The sequence below is a fragment of the Panicum hallii genome, chromosome 4, assembly GCF_002211085.1.
Source record: "Panicum hallii strain FIL2 chromosome 4, PHallii_v3.1, whole genome shotgun sequence".
NCBI lineage: Eukaryota > Viridiplantae > Streptophyta > Magnoliopsida > Poales > Poaceae > Panicum > Panicum hallii.
This window is the reverse complement of record NC_038045.1, coordinates 47,357,585-47,372,579: the sequence shown is the minus strand read 5'-3', so window position 1 is coordinate 47,372,579 and position 14,995 is coordinate 47,357,585. Positions and strand designations below refer to the sequence as shown.

At 48.3% G+C, this 14,995-nt stretch overlaps 1 protein-coding gene across 1 annotated transcript; it reads right to left on the bottom strand.

Moving 5' to 3' along the window:
• Nucleotides 1–5,919: 5,919 nt before the first annotated feature.
• Nucleotides 5,920–7,324, bottom strand: LOC112891214 (protein ODORANT1-like). The gene is made up of 3 exons (XM_025958164.1): nucleotides 7,093–7,324; nucleotides 6,878–7,007; nucleotides 5,920–6,761 (listed from the first exon to the last, which is right to left on the bottom strand). Exons 1-3 carry the CDS (start codon nucleotides 7,223–7,225, stop codon nucleotides 6,167–6,169), a joined length of 858 nt encoding a protein of 285 aa, XP_025813949.1. The 5' UTR covers nucleotides 7,226–7,324; the 3' UTR covers nucleotides 5,920–6,166.
• Between the last annotated feature and the right edge of the window lie 7,671 nt (nucleotides 7,325–14,995).

Here is a 14,995-nt window from a genome sequence, read left to right as displayed (position 1 = left end):
GCTAATAGATTGTAACTACCAATTAGCCATAATCAATACAATTAAATTAGCAATTAGCCATAATCAATACCAATTAACGCTTCTCGATAAGGATTTCTCGAGCGCTGGGTATCACACTAGTTGTCTATCATTGATCACATTATGTGCCAATTGCCAAGATGTGGGTAGAGTATTGTTAGGGTTATTGTAGCTTGGTTTCAGGGTCAAGTGGAATGGAATAGCCATCCTAGTTTTGGTCCGCCCCGGTGCCGTGGAATGGAATAGCCGTCCTAGTTTAGCTGTTAGGTCGTCCCGTTGCGTCCCCGCACCTCGAGTGGCAGGGCGATAGAAGCCATGTAACGGCCCATTAGTCCACCTCCTGCACAAAAGCAAGCACTGGGCTGGCGTACAGGCCGTGTTTCCCACAACAAGCCCATTTGTAATGTTCGAGTTGTAAAGAAAAATATTTTTATTGTACAAAATAATTATTCCACGCATACAAATCTTTTTAATACGATTCAATCCGGCCACGTCGCCGGCCATTTCCGGCAGTCGGATCGGCCAGCCAGACCGTACAGATCGTACGAGTCTCGGTCATTTTGCAAAAAAAGACTCTCAGATTTTAAATACATCATCCCGTAGTCCAATCTCCTCACTCATGTAATTGTGCGCAAAAGACTACAACTTTTCTTAAAACCAACCAGCAGTCCAACCTCCCGGTTGCAAAGAAGATCTTAAGTTTCCACAAAATCAACCCGCCGTCCTAGTCCTCTCTCTGGAATTTTTCTAGAAAAATCCTCCAATTTTAATTAAATCAAACCACAACTCGTTCTATCCATTACTTATACGCGAGCAACATTATACGTACAATTTGAACATCAACACGCGTTAAAATCAAAAGTTTTTCAAAATAGAATTTGATAAAAAATTCAAAAACAACAACTTCATTATTTTATTTGCACAAATGCTTGTATGCGATCCGTCGTACTTACAATATGGACACCAAAATATTTTCAAATTAAAAAGTGTTCAATACAAAAGTTGCTCGGAATTTCAAAACCTACAACTTTATTATATATTACAGTTTTATATTCAGATCGCTTTTACAATTCTTCCGCATAAATATTCACATAAGATCTATTCTACCTACGATTCGGATACCGAAACGTCTTTACGTCAAAAAAATTCGAATATAAAATTGCTCAAAATTTCAAAATCAAAAGCTTTGTCACACAACAAATTTTTAAAATAAATGATAACCAAAAATACCATAACCAAAAACACTAAATATAACATAAAAAAAGATAGTTCCATTTCCATACCAAAATAATATCCTAGATATTGTCAAGTCCAAAATATATACCAAGTACACCAACAGGTTGCAGAACATGACACCTAAACATACAATAGTTACTATTCTGTGCATAAACTAAAGTATATATCAACTACAATCCGACGACACGAAATACGGGTCATGCACTGCAGAGCCATGCTTCTTTCTAGTAATAGTTTGAAGAAAGGACATAGGCACCGAAAAGTCATAAAACCTGACAATAGGTTGAATATGTTACTCCCTCCGCTTTTCTACATGTCATGTTAAGTTCGTCCTAAGTCGTACTTGTCCAACTTTAGTTTATAAAAAAAAATATAACAATATCTACAATTCAAAATTTGTTTAATTGAATCATTACATAATATATTTTGATAGTGCATATATTTGGTAGTATAGATGTTATATTTCTATAAATTTGATCAAAGTTGGATAAATTTAACTCAGAACAAACTCATAAATCTATCATCTGCTATCCATATGTCTATATGACACAATATGGGTTCCCTGCAATCGCTGACAATTGCATATAATAAGATATTTATGATTTAACCATTGAGAAAAAATGTCACTAATAAAAGAATAAGATGAACTTCATCTATACATGGAGCACTGATAATAATGTTACGCTCAACCAGGCCACATCAACCCCACGGCACCTCATGAATTCATGATGACGGGAACTGTTACCACTGGCGGTACGATCTACGCGTGGCGGCGAACGCGGCTGCCCACCTAGCCACCACCGGCGGTGGCCCAGCACCGCGCGCGCACCCACTAGCACCGTCGTCGCCGTCAGCCGCGAGCCTGCGCGACAGCTACTGGTTACATTATTGACCCGGTCTTCTCCTGCCACCCGTCACACACTTGTCAACCCCTGGCCGCGAATATTCTGACCACCGAGCGCAGGTCAAGATCACGACAGGGACAGCACAAGGAACATTCTGCATCCATGGATCCCTTTTTTCCCCGTCACCGCCTCTGCTTCAGCTGCACAAATGATGACCTTTTTCTTTCTTTTTGCTAGTGTACGTGCATGGCTAGCAGATGAGGGATCCAGCAGGTGCAGGAGCTAGGAGCAAAAGGGTGCGAGAACGTCGTAGAGATTGGGGAGAAATGGAAAGATGTGAACTGCGGTCTGTGGCCTGCGGGATCGGGAGAAGATCGATCTGCCTCTAACGAGTGATCCAGGTAGGCTCTGTGGAGCGATCTGTCGTAGGCTTTACGAGGTGACGTGTGGCACCTACGGTACGTAGGTTAGGCGTACGGATTCAGCAAAGTTGGGGGGGGTACCCACACCGAGCAGCAGCTGATCGATCCCATTCATGCGTGTTTCGAGTGCGCCATGATCCCCCGCGTCCTCTCGAGCTTCTACAGATGGTACGGTGGGCACGCCGCCGTGTGCTCCGTTTCCACACTGCGCGGTGTGGGTCTTCACCGACGGTACCTCCGTTTCCGTGGAGGCATATGACTCCAGTGAACTCCTTTTGAATCCGCCACCGCCCCGCACTTGTAAACACATGAGGTCGACGGTTTTCAACTGTGCCATATCGCATAGAAGCTTTGAAGATGAGGATGGATCCTCTACCGTATTCACCCTGCAGTTAGACCACTAAGGTCTGGTCCCACACGCCAGTGCAGAGGAACCCCGTCCAAGGGAGCCAGCTAGCTAGCTATACAACAACGCATGCACACCTCCACCAAAGCCCTGCGGCCCTGCTTGCCCTACAAGCTCCTCTCGGCTCCGATGATGATCTTCTGATTAGCAGATGATGTGTGCACACATGATGAGTCGATGAGATGTGGGGCCCACAGCTCACTCACCCCCAACGTGGGAGTGAGACGACAGCGATCGAGGCCGGATTTTAGCTTTGCCCCATCATCGTAACGTTTGACACATGCCCAAAAAGCTGCACGCCTTTGATTTAGGCCCTAGCAGAAGAATATTGGAAAGCAAAAGAAAAAAAAAAGGCTCGCCAAGAAAGCGCTCTCTGGATCATGAACGCCACTTGGAGCTGCGCCGGCCGCTTCCCCGTCGCTGTACGCGACTGCGCGCTGCCGCAGCGGTAGTGCAGCAGGAGCTGCTGTCAATAGCCACTGTTGTGGAGCTAGGCGTGAGGGTACGGTGTGGAGATACCGTAGTTTACGAGTACATGCATGGGGCTCGCTTCACAGATCATCATATATCCTAGACGTATGAAAGCAGTCCCAGAGGATGCAGTTACCCTGAAAAGAAGATGACAGTTTTTTTTCCATCATAAAAAAACATGTATTCTGAATTGGAGTGAGGACTGGGTATCTTTGTGATGTCGACAAAACATGTGGACTCAAAGTGCTCTACTTTAGCAATTGAGATTCTAAGACTGTTTAGATCGATCATATGGACACGTAACACCAGCGTTGGTTTTTCTTGTACAAAATGTTTTCCAGTTTAATTTTCTTGATTGTTCAAAAATGACTACACTTGCCGTAAATGGGAAGGTTTTCACACCTTGCCGGTGCCGCGCGACGACAGCAGCGAGATCGATCCACAGCCGCCGCTTCATCTTCTTCAGGTTCACTGAGCACACACTGCCGTCCACAGTAGTTGCCGCGTCGTCGAGTTCCCCGAGCAGGGCCGCGCCCTACCCACCTGGCACGCTGCGCACGCCGCCGTGCAGCTCCACCGCGAGCAAAAGCGAAGCAGACCAGAGCCCAGAAGGCGAGAGCTTCTGCCTGGCATGGCATCACAGGGCGCTGCAATCCTGTAGGCAACCACAGCTGCCTGATGTGACTCGATCTTTCTCTGGGTTATTGTGGGGTGTAAGTAATCGACAGCAAGATTTGCGAATGATGAGGAGGAGCTCGAGCGAGGAGGGGGAGAGATTCTCCGGGCAGAGGTAGTGGATGCGTGGGGCTCGCTCGCGTCGACGGGGAGGTGGCGCCGCCGTGACGCCAGGGTGAAGTCACGCTGAGTCACTGAGAACCCCTGAGCCTGATCCATGATGGTCTGCGAGTTCGAACCACAACCAGCAACAGATTCTCGAAGTTTGACTCATTTTCCAGAGGGAGAGATACTACTCACAAACAGAGTTACATTTCCCTTTTCTTTTGAAAGGAACAGAGTTACATTTCCAAGTAACGTTTTCCCTCCCCTCGTTCTCCCTCGTTGGTTGGATGACAAAAGAAATGAGGGGTTGTTTGGATCCGATGGACTAAAGCTTAATACTGTCACATCGGATGTTTGGATATCAATTAGAAATATTAAATAAAGATTTATTATAAAATTAATTGTATAAATAGAGGCTAATTCATGAGACGAACCTATTAAGCCTAATTAATTTATCATTAGTATATATTTACTGTAACACAACATGATCAAATCATAGACTAATTAGATTTAATGGATTCGCGTTGTAAATTAGCCTTTAGTTATACGATTAATTTTGTAATTAATATATATTTAATATTGGTGCCCAACATTCGATGTGACGCAACCTTCGTAAAAACAGCCCCTGAGGTTTTGGCCGCCTCCTTTAGCCACCCGAATGATGAAATTCCGACGAGATTGCTGTTTGTCATGTCCTCCCCCTAGTACGTGAAAGTTAAAACTGCCCCTTGGCACCGTTACCATAGGAGACCAAGTTTGACTTGGACATATAACATGGTCTTAATTAAATACTTTACTTACACTTTTCTTGAATTTTTTTCTTTTAAATATATATTTCCTGATACTTTCTTTTGACACGCAACTATGACACAGTTGGCCCCTTTTGAGTACTTTGTAAAAAAATTTGCAAAAGAGAGTCCAAGAAATGTGCATATGCAGATGCCGAATTCAAAACTTCAAAAAAAATTTAACATAAACTATCGGAGGGAGAGGCTCCCCACATAGCTTTCATTCAAAACATGATCATGAAAACATCGAAATTTATACGCCAGGGAGTGAAAAAATTTGCTATTTTTGGATAAAATCGTAGAGTAGATAATGATGGAGAATAATATATTTCCACCATTTGAAAAACAAAAAATGTTACTTACTCTATTTCAAATTGTAGATTGTTCTGGTAAATTTGGATGCATGTTTTTTCTATGTATCTAAACATAGCGTATATCTATATCTAGATGTATAGAAAAACTGTATATCTAGATTTGCCAAACAACCTACAATTTGGAACAATTTGGAACAGATGAAGTATCCAATAGCACACTAGCAGAAGTGAAATGGTGAACAAAGTCCTGGAGATGGTTGACCGCAAGCACCCTCCTATGACACCCATGCTCGTTTGACCAGAGGCAGTGGATCGGCGCACATCTCGAAACACATCAAAAACGATGTAAGCACCACGGATTAACCGGGAGTGAATGGAACCACGATCTTGGCATGCATACGTATGGTAGCGGTCAAAGAAGCGGCGACGCGCGCTCCCGCTCGCCACGTACGCCCGCGTCGCGACAGCAGGCGCCATCGCCCCGGCCGGAGAAAGTCCGGAGCACCGCCGCACGAGAACGCGGAAGCTGACACCCCCCGGCTCACGCGCGCGCACGACGCCACGCTGAGTCACACAGCTCTGGAGTCTGGAGAGTGGAGACTGGCATAGCAATGGCGTCCACCGACCGAACTGGATAGCTGAATCGATCATCAGACGCGTCGCAATTGACTGCCGCGCTCTATTGTTGTCAATTCTTGTTTATCGACATTAGATTCAAGTTCGACGACGGACCATGACACGGATCGACGGCCATGGCCGCGCACACTCCAAGGTTGAAAGAGAAGAATGGAGGGTGGAGGCTAAAGCTAGGCTATGATGCTAGGCGAGCTCGAAGAAGAAGAAGCCACGGCGAATCTATGTGCATTGCTAGGATGGATCACGCGCGTCACATCCAGCCGTCGTCTTGGTCGAAGCCGCCGCCCGGGTAGCCGTCGAACGGGTCGACGCCGCCCATGCCGCCGGTGCCGGGGAAGAGGTCGTCCCAGCCGGCGTCCATGATGCCGTCCATGCCGAACAGGTACAGGGGCTCCGGCCACTCCGTCGCCTCCACGCCGGACACCGCCGACGCCGAGGCCGAGGAGGAGCACGACGGCGACACCACGGACGCGGAGCCGCCGGAGGCGGAGGAGACCGAGCCGCAGTTGCTCGCCGCCGCCGCCGCAGCAGTCGGCGGCGCTGGTGGTGTCGTGGTGATCTCGTGCGGCTGGATCAACGACAGGTCCTCCTCGCCCGCGTCCTCCTGCAGCACGAGCCCGCCGTCGCTCGGCGGCAGGTGTCCCTGCTGCTGCTGCTGCGGCAACGGCGGCGGCAGGTGGTCTTCCTGCTCTTGAGGAGCAGCAGCAGCGGGGGGCTCCTGCAGCGGGAGGTGGGTGACGGGGTCGATCCCCATCCGGACGAGCTTCTTCCGGATGTGGGTGTTCCAGTGGTTCTTGATCTCGTTGTCCGTCCTCCCGGGCAGCCGCGCCGCGATCTTGGACCACCTGCGCGCGTCGGTCATGCCGGTGAGCCGGTGAGGCGCAAAAGGAAACAGAGCACCGGTCCGTTCGACGAACCAAGCCCAAGAAAACCATGGAGAATTTCGTTCGCAGTCAGTCACCTGTTGCCGAGCTGCGCGTGGAGGTCGATGACGAGCCGCTCCTCGTCGTCGGAGAGGAGGCCCCTCTTGAGGTCGGGCCTCAGGTAGTTGGTCCACCGGAGCCGGCAGCTCTTCCCGCACCTCAGCAGCCCTGCCCAGAGCTCACGAGCCGCACACACGGTCAGAGAGACGCAACGCAACGCATGCACCAAGCGGAAGCAGGGGATCCGTTCTACCTGCGAGCTTGGGGACGACGCGCCAGCAGCAGTGGCCGTGGGTGAGGAGGAAGCCGACGAGCTTCTGGTCCTCCTCCGCCGTCCACGGGCCCTTCTTCACGCCCACCTTGTCGCAGCACGGCTGCCTCCCCATCCCTCGCTCAATCTCCGTCTCTCCCTGCTCCGGCGACGGTGTACGGTACCCAACCCGTCCTCGGTCAGGTGCTGCGCGCTCTGCGACGGTGGCTGTCTGTCTCTGTTCCAGGTAAGCTCGGCGCGGCGCCAGGCCCGCATTTATAGAAGGCGGGGACGGAGGAGGAAGGGGGGGGAGCCTGCCTCGCGGGGGCGGCGGTCCACGTGGCGGGAGGCGAGGGCGGGGCGCGTCGTACGTGTGAGCCCGTCTCTGAGGCCCCGCCATGCCCATCATCCCCGTCACCGGGGTGAAACTGGCTGCCACTCGCGGCTTGCTGGCGATGGATGGATGATTCATCAAGGCTGGAGCAGTAACGTACTAACGTGACAGCCTTTGTACGTACTCGAAAACCTTTTTTTTTGTTTTCCTTCTTTTTTTCTTCTTGCTTCTGTTCTGTTCTGTTTTAGCCTGGCGCTCTGTCCTCTGTGGGCTGGATTTGGATGCTCTGACAGCCCTTGCTGAACCAAAATGCAGATGTTGGACTTGAGTACTTGACTCACAGTAGCGACAGAGAAAGAGTGGAAATTTACCACGAGATCCCAAGTCCCGCATGTACTATCTCGTCCATTAACTTTGCTCTAGGATTCGTGCAAATACTAGATATTTTGTGTGAATTATGTTGTACCAAAAAATTTACCAGTGCCAACAGGATGGTTTTAAGTCTTTCTGCAGCACTCCAACCTTATCTTTTGGTACGATCGAGTCTTCCTTTAGCCCTTCTTTTCAGAAGTGTTTGTGCATAGTGACTTAAGACAGTGGACAAAATGCAATGCACAAGTGTGTGTGCACGCGGTGAATCACAATCTGAACAAAGGCGGTTTTAAGACTACTCGGCGTGATAGTATGCCCATCATGCCTGCACCTCCCTGATGAATTCTTTCCTTGTGTATGCATAATAGTAATAAGTTACTTATACACAGTGAATCATGGTGTGGTAAACAAAAGTGGTTTTAAGACTACTAAGTCCTTCGTGAATTATTTCCTTGTATGTATGTATCATAGTACTAAGTCATATACGTGGTAAATAATAATATGAACAAAAGCGGTTTGAACACTACTCGTCATGCCTGCGCCCCCTCCATGAATTCTTCCTTGCATAAGCATCATTCTCTTTTGTTGGCATGCAATTTAATTTCTAAAGGAAACGGAGAAACGGAAGTTTGACTGTGTAGGTAACCCTTTCTTTTCGGCTGATTTCTTGCCATAGTCTTGGTGAATCAAATTTCAGTTGGCAGTAGAGTCGAGAACGGCTGCAAAAATATGATCTTGCATTGGCTTGATCAATATGCACTTTGTAGTTGGCTGTTTAAATCTGAAAATTTGTTGCAAATAAAATAAAAAGTATATTATACTATTTTTTTAAAGGATATATGTAATGCAAGAAGCTTGTATCAAAAGGGAATCTACTGCAACCTTATGGTCTATATTTTGGAACACCACAAAACTGTTTTGTTTTTATATTAGTTCAAAGATTAAATTTTGGATCCTCCATTCGGTTCTTTGGAACTTTTATCCATTTATATTTGTGAGGGAGAATTTTATTATCTGAAGATCCTTAGTTGAAAAACATTCATTTTCATGCTCTCAAAAAGAGGTATTTCCATCACGTCTTTTACTGAAATCGTGTGGAATTATATTTATGGAATAACTCTCTCCCCCCGCCCCCTCCCCTTTTATTATAATCTTAACATGTACATATCCACTACTTAACTAGTAATAAAATATTTTAGAGATGTATGAAATTTACCTTATAACGAAAGATAAATTAGGCAACGAAAACCGTGATGAAAAAACATAAAACATGCATGTTAATTTGTCTATATATATATATAGATGAAAGATGAGGAGAATACTTTGGGGACTTATGATACCACACCTTAATGCTAATGGTACAACACCCATCAGATGGCAAACAACACCCATCAGATGGCAAATACGGTATCATCGTTAGGCTATCCCCAGCAAGGCTCCCATCCGGCACCCCATCCAGGATTTGCCTACGATGTTGTACTGTAGACTCACCCAGCAACATTCTCATCGGCCACCCTAAAAACCGAGTCCCCTCCTCCGACTCTCTTTTCCACACCTTCTCTCTCTTGCTCCCATCTTAACTGCTGCGGCGTTGAGATGGGAGCAAGAGAGCCAGTTCGACGAGGCGGCTGCCGTGTGCGACGGGGAAGCTGCTGGGAGCACGATGCGGAGAAGGATGTGGAACAGTTAGGCCCCACTTCGGTTCGTACGGTGTTTTCCTATCGGGAGCCGGTAGCTGCTGGGGATAGTCTTATAGTTTTAGTTGTCTAAAGATTTATCCTAGATGATAAATAGTATGCCTCTTTGGCAACGCGAAAGGAGGGGGGGATATGACTTTCCGAAGCAAGTGGTTGCACTAGGCCCTAGTTGCAGGACAACGAGTACTGACACCAAGGTCAAGATGTGCGGGCGTACCACTCTCATGTGCCTCCCTGTCTGTGGCAGTGGCAGAATGATGGTTGTCAACGAGGTTTCTAGGGAACGGAGCAGCATGCGACCCCGGATTCCCCGTACCCCGTACAGTTGATAGATAGGGTCCCAGCACACGATCGGATCAGACTGCTCAAACATGCCAAGTCCTCGCCCTCCTCAGGCCTCTGACTCCCACTCGAGAGTTGAGGAGGTCAGAGTGGGAGTGACAGCGCTGTGTCCGCTGACACTCGACGACCCCCGAAAAACATCCGTGCCGTGCGCGCGACACGGCGCACGTAAACAACCCTCCGTGCGTCGACGGGCGACGCGGCGCGGGCGCACGGCACCTCGACGGAGCGGCTCCGCGCGCCGCTTGGCGCGACACGTCGGGGGTCACGTCCGGCGCACGCCATCGGGGGCCGATCCGGCCAAGCTAGCTCCCACGAACGCAGGCCCGAAGATCTCGCGCGATCCGGGCTGGCCGATTCCCCCAGGCGGCCGGCCCCAGCGCAGAAAAAGCAGAGGCCGCGCGGCGGGGGCGGTGGGTGCTCGCCGCTCGCGTGGTGGCGTGAGGCCGTCCTGCCTGCCGCCGTGGTGGCGCGACGCGAGCCCGTCCCCGTCCCGCTCGCGGACGGTAGCTTCTGGACGCTTCCCCGTCCGTTTCGTCGCCCGGCGCGGCCACGCTACCCCGCACTCCACCGGCGGCGAGTCGCGGTGCGTGGTGGCCGCGGTCGCGGCAAGCCTGTGCGATTGGATCGGGGTCGGGGGAGGAGGGACTGGTTCATGGGGGATGGCGGGAGCGGGACAGCGACACGGGAGCTTTTTGCCTAGTGCGTGGCGCGATCCGTCGACGTTGCCCCGGCGAGCATACGGATGAGTAGATTAGTTCCGAGATCGGGGGTTTGGAATGTTCCAGACAAAATGTAGGTAAGCCTGAAAACGAAGCGGGCATTCTTTTTTTTTCCTGTCAGGGAACGAAGCTGAAGCTGACATGTTGTGGGCGTCAGCGCGATTGATCATGGATGTCAAGAACGTCAGGTTACCTGAACAAGTACTCTTTTTGCTCCAATCATGGATGGTATCAAGAACGTCAGGTTCTGTGAACAAAGGGAAAAAAAAGGCTGGCAGGTTATGAGCGGAACTTTTTACATACTTCAATTGGTATTATTCTGAACTAATTTTTCGGGATTTAACCCCTCCCTATGAGTCTATGACACCGTGGGCCTCGGCACAAATAAATTGTCACTCACTTTATTGACCACTTTATCTCCTCTCTTTGCTCCAAGCTATATAGCGTTTTAGATACTGACATGATCCACACTTTGTAGCTTCCACCATAATTCATAAAATTATAAATATAACGTCGATGTCGATGTCATAAAACCACATGTTTTTAATTAAATATAAATATTTTCGCTAAGTTTGGCTTTTTTTCAACGGCCGAACCTAGAGATATTCAATGATACGTTTTCTAAAACAATTCCCAAATAGATTTTGCACTACTACTAGATTCTTTGCATGGTGTCTGACCTCCGCTCAGGAGGAAGCTTTGCGTAAGAAATCGTCAATCACAGACCGACTGCAGAGCTAGCGAGGGACACCTCGACGGTTCGTTGGCATCAGTAAACCACAGGCCCGGTTCCTCCATCCGATGGCCCTCCACGCTCTCACCACCGGACGTGTGGATCCGGCCACTAAATCCGCGTGCATCACTCGCACAAAGCACAGGATGGTGAGGTCCAGCAGGCAGCAAGCTACCCGGAGAGGGATCGGAGCCTGCGAAATCAGGATCCGTGTCCGAGGTCAACGTCACGCAAGAACTGCCTCCCATTACCCCGTCCCGACGGCATGCGCGCAGGCAGCACACGCGTGCAGGCACCAGCGTGCCATCACCCCACAAAGGTCTCATGAACCGAGCGCAAATGCGCCGCCCAGGGTCAAGCGCACGGAAAGGATACCCCTGCCGCTGCGGAGCGCTGTGTGGGCTGCGGCTGAACTCTGAAGGATCCGGATGCAGTTACTTGCATGGTCAGACAACCACGGCTTGTGTGTTGAAGTTAAAAGAACAGGGCGCCATCTGCATGAAGCGGCCCGGTGAAGAAATGTGTTGCACATGGATCGCATGTAAGGCTGTCAGCAAACAAGAATCTCCAGTAATTTCTTTGGAACAATGATTCATTGACGCACGATGTGGATCTAGCGGCCCATATGTCAGCCACTCAACGTCACGGCGATAAGTATGTCACTGAATCCTACTTCACATGTTTTTTTTTTGCGAAACTACTTCGCATGTTTGGAACGGAAGGATTAAACCTTATCAATGTATTTCTAATAAAAATAGTGGTAAAATCACACCTCAAGAACTGTAAAAATTTGTGTATTTTTTTAACTGCATGACTTAAGTATATATGTAGCTCTATAAGGCATAATGATAATAACAGTAAAAAAAATTGCAAGCCAAAAAATGACCTTGAACTTCGAACTAATCTCATTCTTGAAAGAGAACCAGTTTGACCTGCCGGTCCACGATGTACGCACAGGTTCATCCTAAGACAAGATGGCCAAATCTAACTAATCTTGTTGGTGGCTCGTATGCGATGGCCACTGATTATTAATCTAGGTAGTTTTCAGAAATTGTTCGGTCTCATTTTGCGGATGTTTTTCAATCAGTATATATATAATTTTTTTATGGGAACTACGACAGGCAAGAAGCCGGCCTAAACTTTTATTGATGCTAAGTTGTTGCATACATTGTTTTGTGAAAAGAGGTAGAGAGGGAGGTAGGTATAGACTAATCAAACTACACTACCTGTATAATTCTCCCACCAAAGATTGCAACTACATTTTCATCCCGAATTCTTCGGGATCAAAGTTGGAGAACCGTTGTAGCTGTCCTGATAATCTGCATGGTAGAGTGATGTTCCTATCTAAAGACAAACGAGTTCCTTGCTTTCTAGATGTTCCGGAAGAGAGTAGTGGCAATGATGGATGACTTAGGAGTGTGATGATCCTCGAACTCCATATCAAACGGACTCCAAGTGGGGGAAGAAATCCCAACCTAGGAACCTCCAAATTCTGACAGCGATTATTAATCTATATATAATTTAAGGGGGATATTTGTAAATATTTGGATCGTGATTATTAATCGCGATTCAATCCGGAGGTATTTTGCAAATATTGATGGTCGGCGACGTAGCTGCCGCCGACGAGGTGCCCCGGCGCTGCGCCGCCACCACTAGCCTCCACGAGCTCCTTGCCGCACTGCGCCGCCATGCATCCCTTAATAGATCTTGGTCGGATTCACGCGCCAAATCGCCGCCTTCTAACCCCCTCGCGCTCTGCCGCTAACGGCCATGTCCGGAGGCCGGCGCTTCGAGAGCGCGGCGGTGAGGACACATGGTAGCCTGCGTAGCTCGACGAATGGCAAGGCGGCGCCTGCGGAAAGCATTTGTCGCGAGGTGAGCTTTGCTCGCCAATCGAAGATTTCAAACTAAGTTTTCATGAACTCCTGATCGCTAATCACCACAATTCACAAAGCCCCTACTGCGATTGTGCAACATGGTTGTTTCTCATGTTGTATCCTTGGATCGGAGGTGCTAGTGTTTTGCTGGATACTGGGATGAAATGCTTGTCCTACTCGCAAAAGTGCCAGGCAGGTGAACAAACATGAGTTTGGCCTTCAGAGTTCAGAGAGCAGGTTCCGAAGAAGTTCCTCAAATGTGATGCGTGTGATCAAAACCCAGCTAGTTCTAGTTTCGATTAGACTATTAGAGATGCTGGAGTTCCTAAAGAACTCTCATATGTAAATATCATGCCTTAGTGTTCAGATTTGTCCGTGTCAAATTACCCAGATTACAATTGATGAAAAAAGATAACAAATGCATCTCATCACAACTTTGCTTCTTCATAAACTCTGTTTTTGTGTTGTCTGAATCTGTTAGAGCAGGTAGTTTTCAGAAATTGTTCAGATTCATTTTGCAGATGTCTCTCAATCAGTTGCAGCAATCTCAATTTAAGACCGACATCAACTATGTTATCTGAAAGACTAAAACTTTACTTTACGGTCACGTTGATGCCCAACATGTAATTCAGGAACCTTCCACTTCCCTGGCCGGGGTCAGCGTCCACACCGGCTCTAATCCAAGCGGCTCACCCTTGGATCTCGGCCATGCGCCGGCGCCACACCGACGTCGTGCAGCTCGCTCGCGGCGCGGCGTCGCACCCCCTCGACCAAGCCGCCTCTTCTCCAGAGCCACAATAGACACCCACTGTTCACTCCGCTCCTCTGAGCCAACAACCCCTCCATATACTACGGCGGGTCCGGCCGGCCGACGTGGACACGGCAGTAGCAACGACAGTGCCATCGTGCGGGTTCGCGGCGCGCTCTTAGCGAGTGTTCCTTTCCTCCCCTCCTCCACTCTAAAGTTTTAGATCCATCACATCAAAATATTAAAGAGAATCTTGCTATTTAGAAGTATTAAATAAAATCTGTTTATAAAACTTTTACACAGATGGATGCTAATTCGCGAGACAAATTTAATAAACCTAATTAATCCATAATTTGCCACAGTGATGCTACAGTAATCATCCGCTAATCATGGACTAATATACCTCATTAGATTCGTCTCGCGAATAAGCGCTGGGTTCTGCAATTAGTTTTGTAATTAGATTTTATTTTATACTTCTAAATGATAAGATTCTCTTTAATGTGACACCTCTAAACTTTAAACTTTAGAGTGTAGAAAACGAACGCACCTTGGTCCAGGTTGCCGAGATGATGAGAACAAGTAACGTGGTTGGCTGATTTTCAAAACCATGGAATGAGGGAGGTATAGCTCTATGAAACGATGATTTTGGAACGTGGGTCGTGTTCCGGATTAATTCGGGACGATATTCCAGGACAATACGAGAGACTATGGGGCTGTTTGGTTTGGCGCCGCAGGCGCCACACCGCGCCGCAGTTTTCACGCCGCAGGTGTGGCGGCCAAATCGGCCGCCGCACCTTAGGCAGGTTGCGGCGCCTGCGGCGCCAAACCAAACAGGTCTTATAAATGCCTGTTACTTATGTGGAAACCTCCAACTTCCCTGAAATGCTATAAATTTTGATGCACACTACCAAGTCAAAAAAGCAAATCTGTGGGCCCAGGTTAATTTAGTTCCATGTTTGACGGTGCCTGTTGCTTTCGGCCCGTGATCGAATGTGGCTCTTCAGCTATCAAAAAAAAAAACCTGGTTATCCAAGCAGGGCTGCAGGGGCTCTCGTCCTCCAACGCCGCCGAGCTGAAAGCT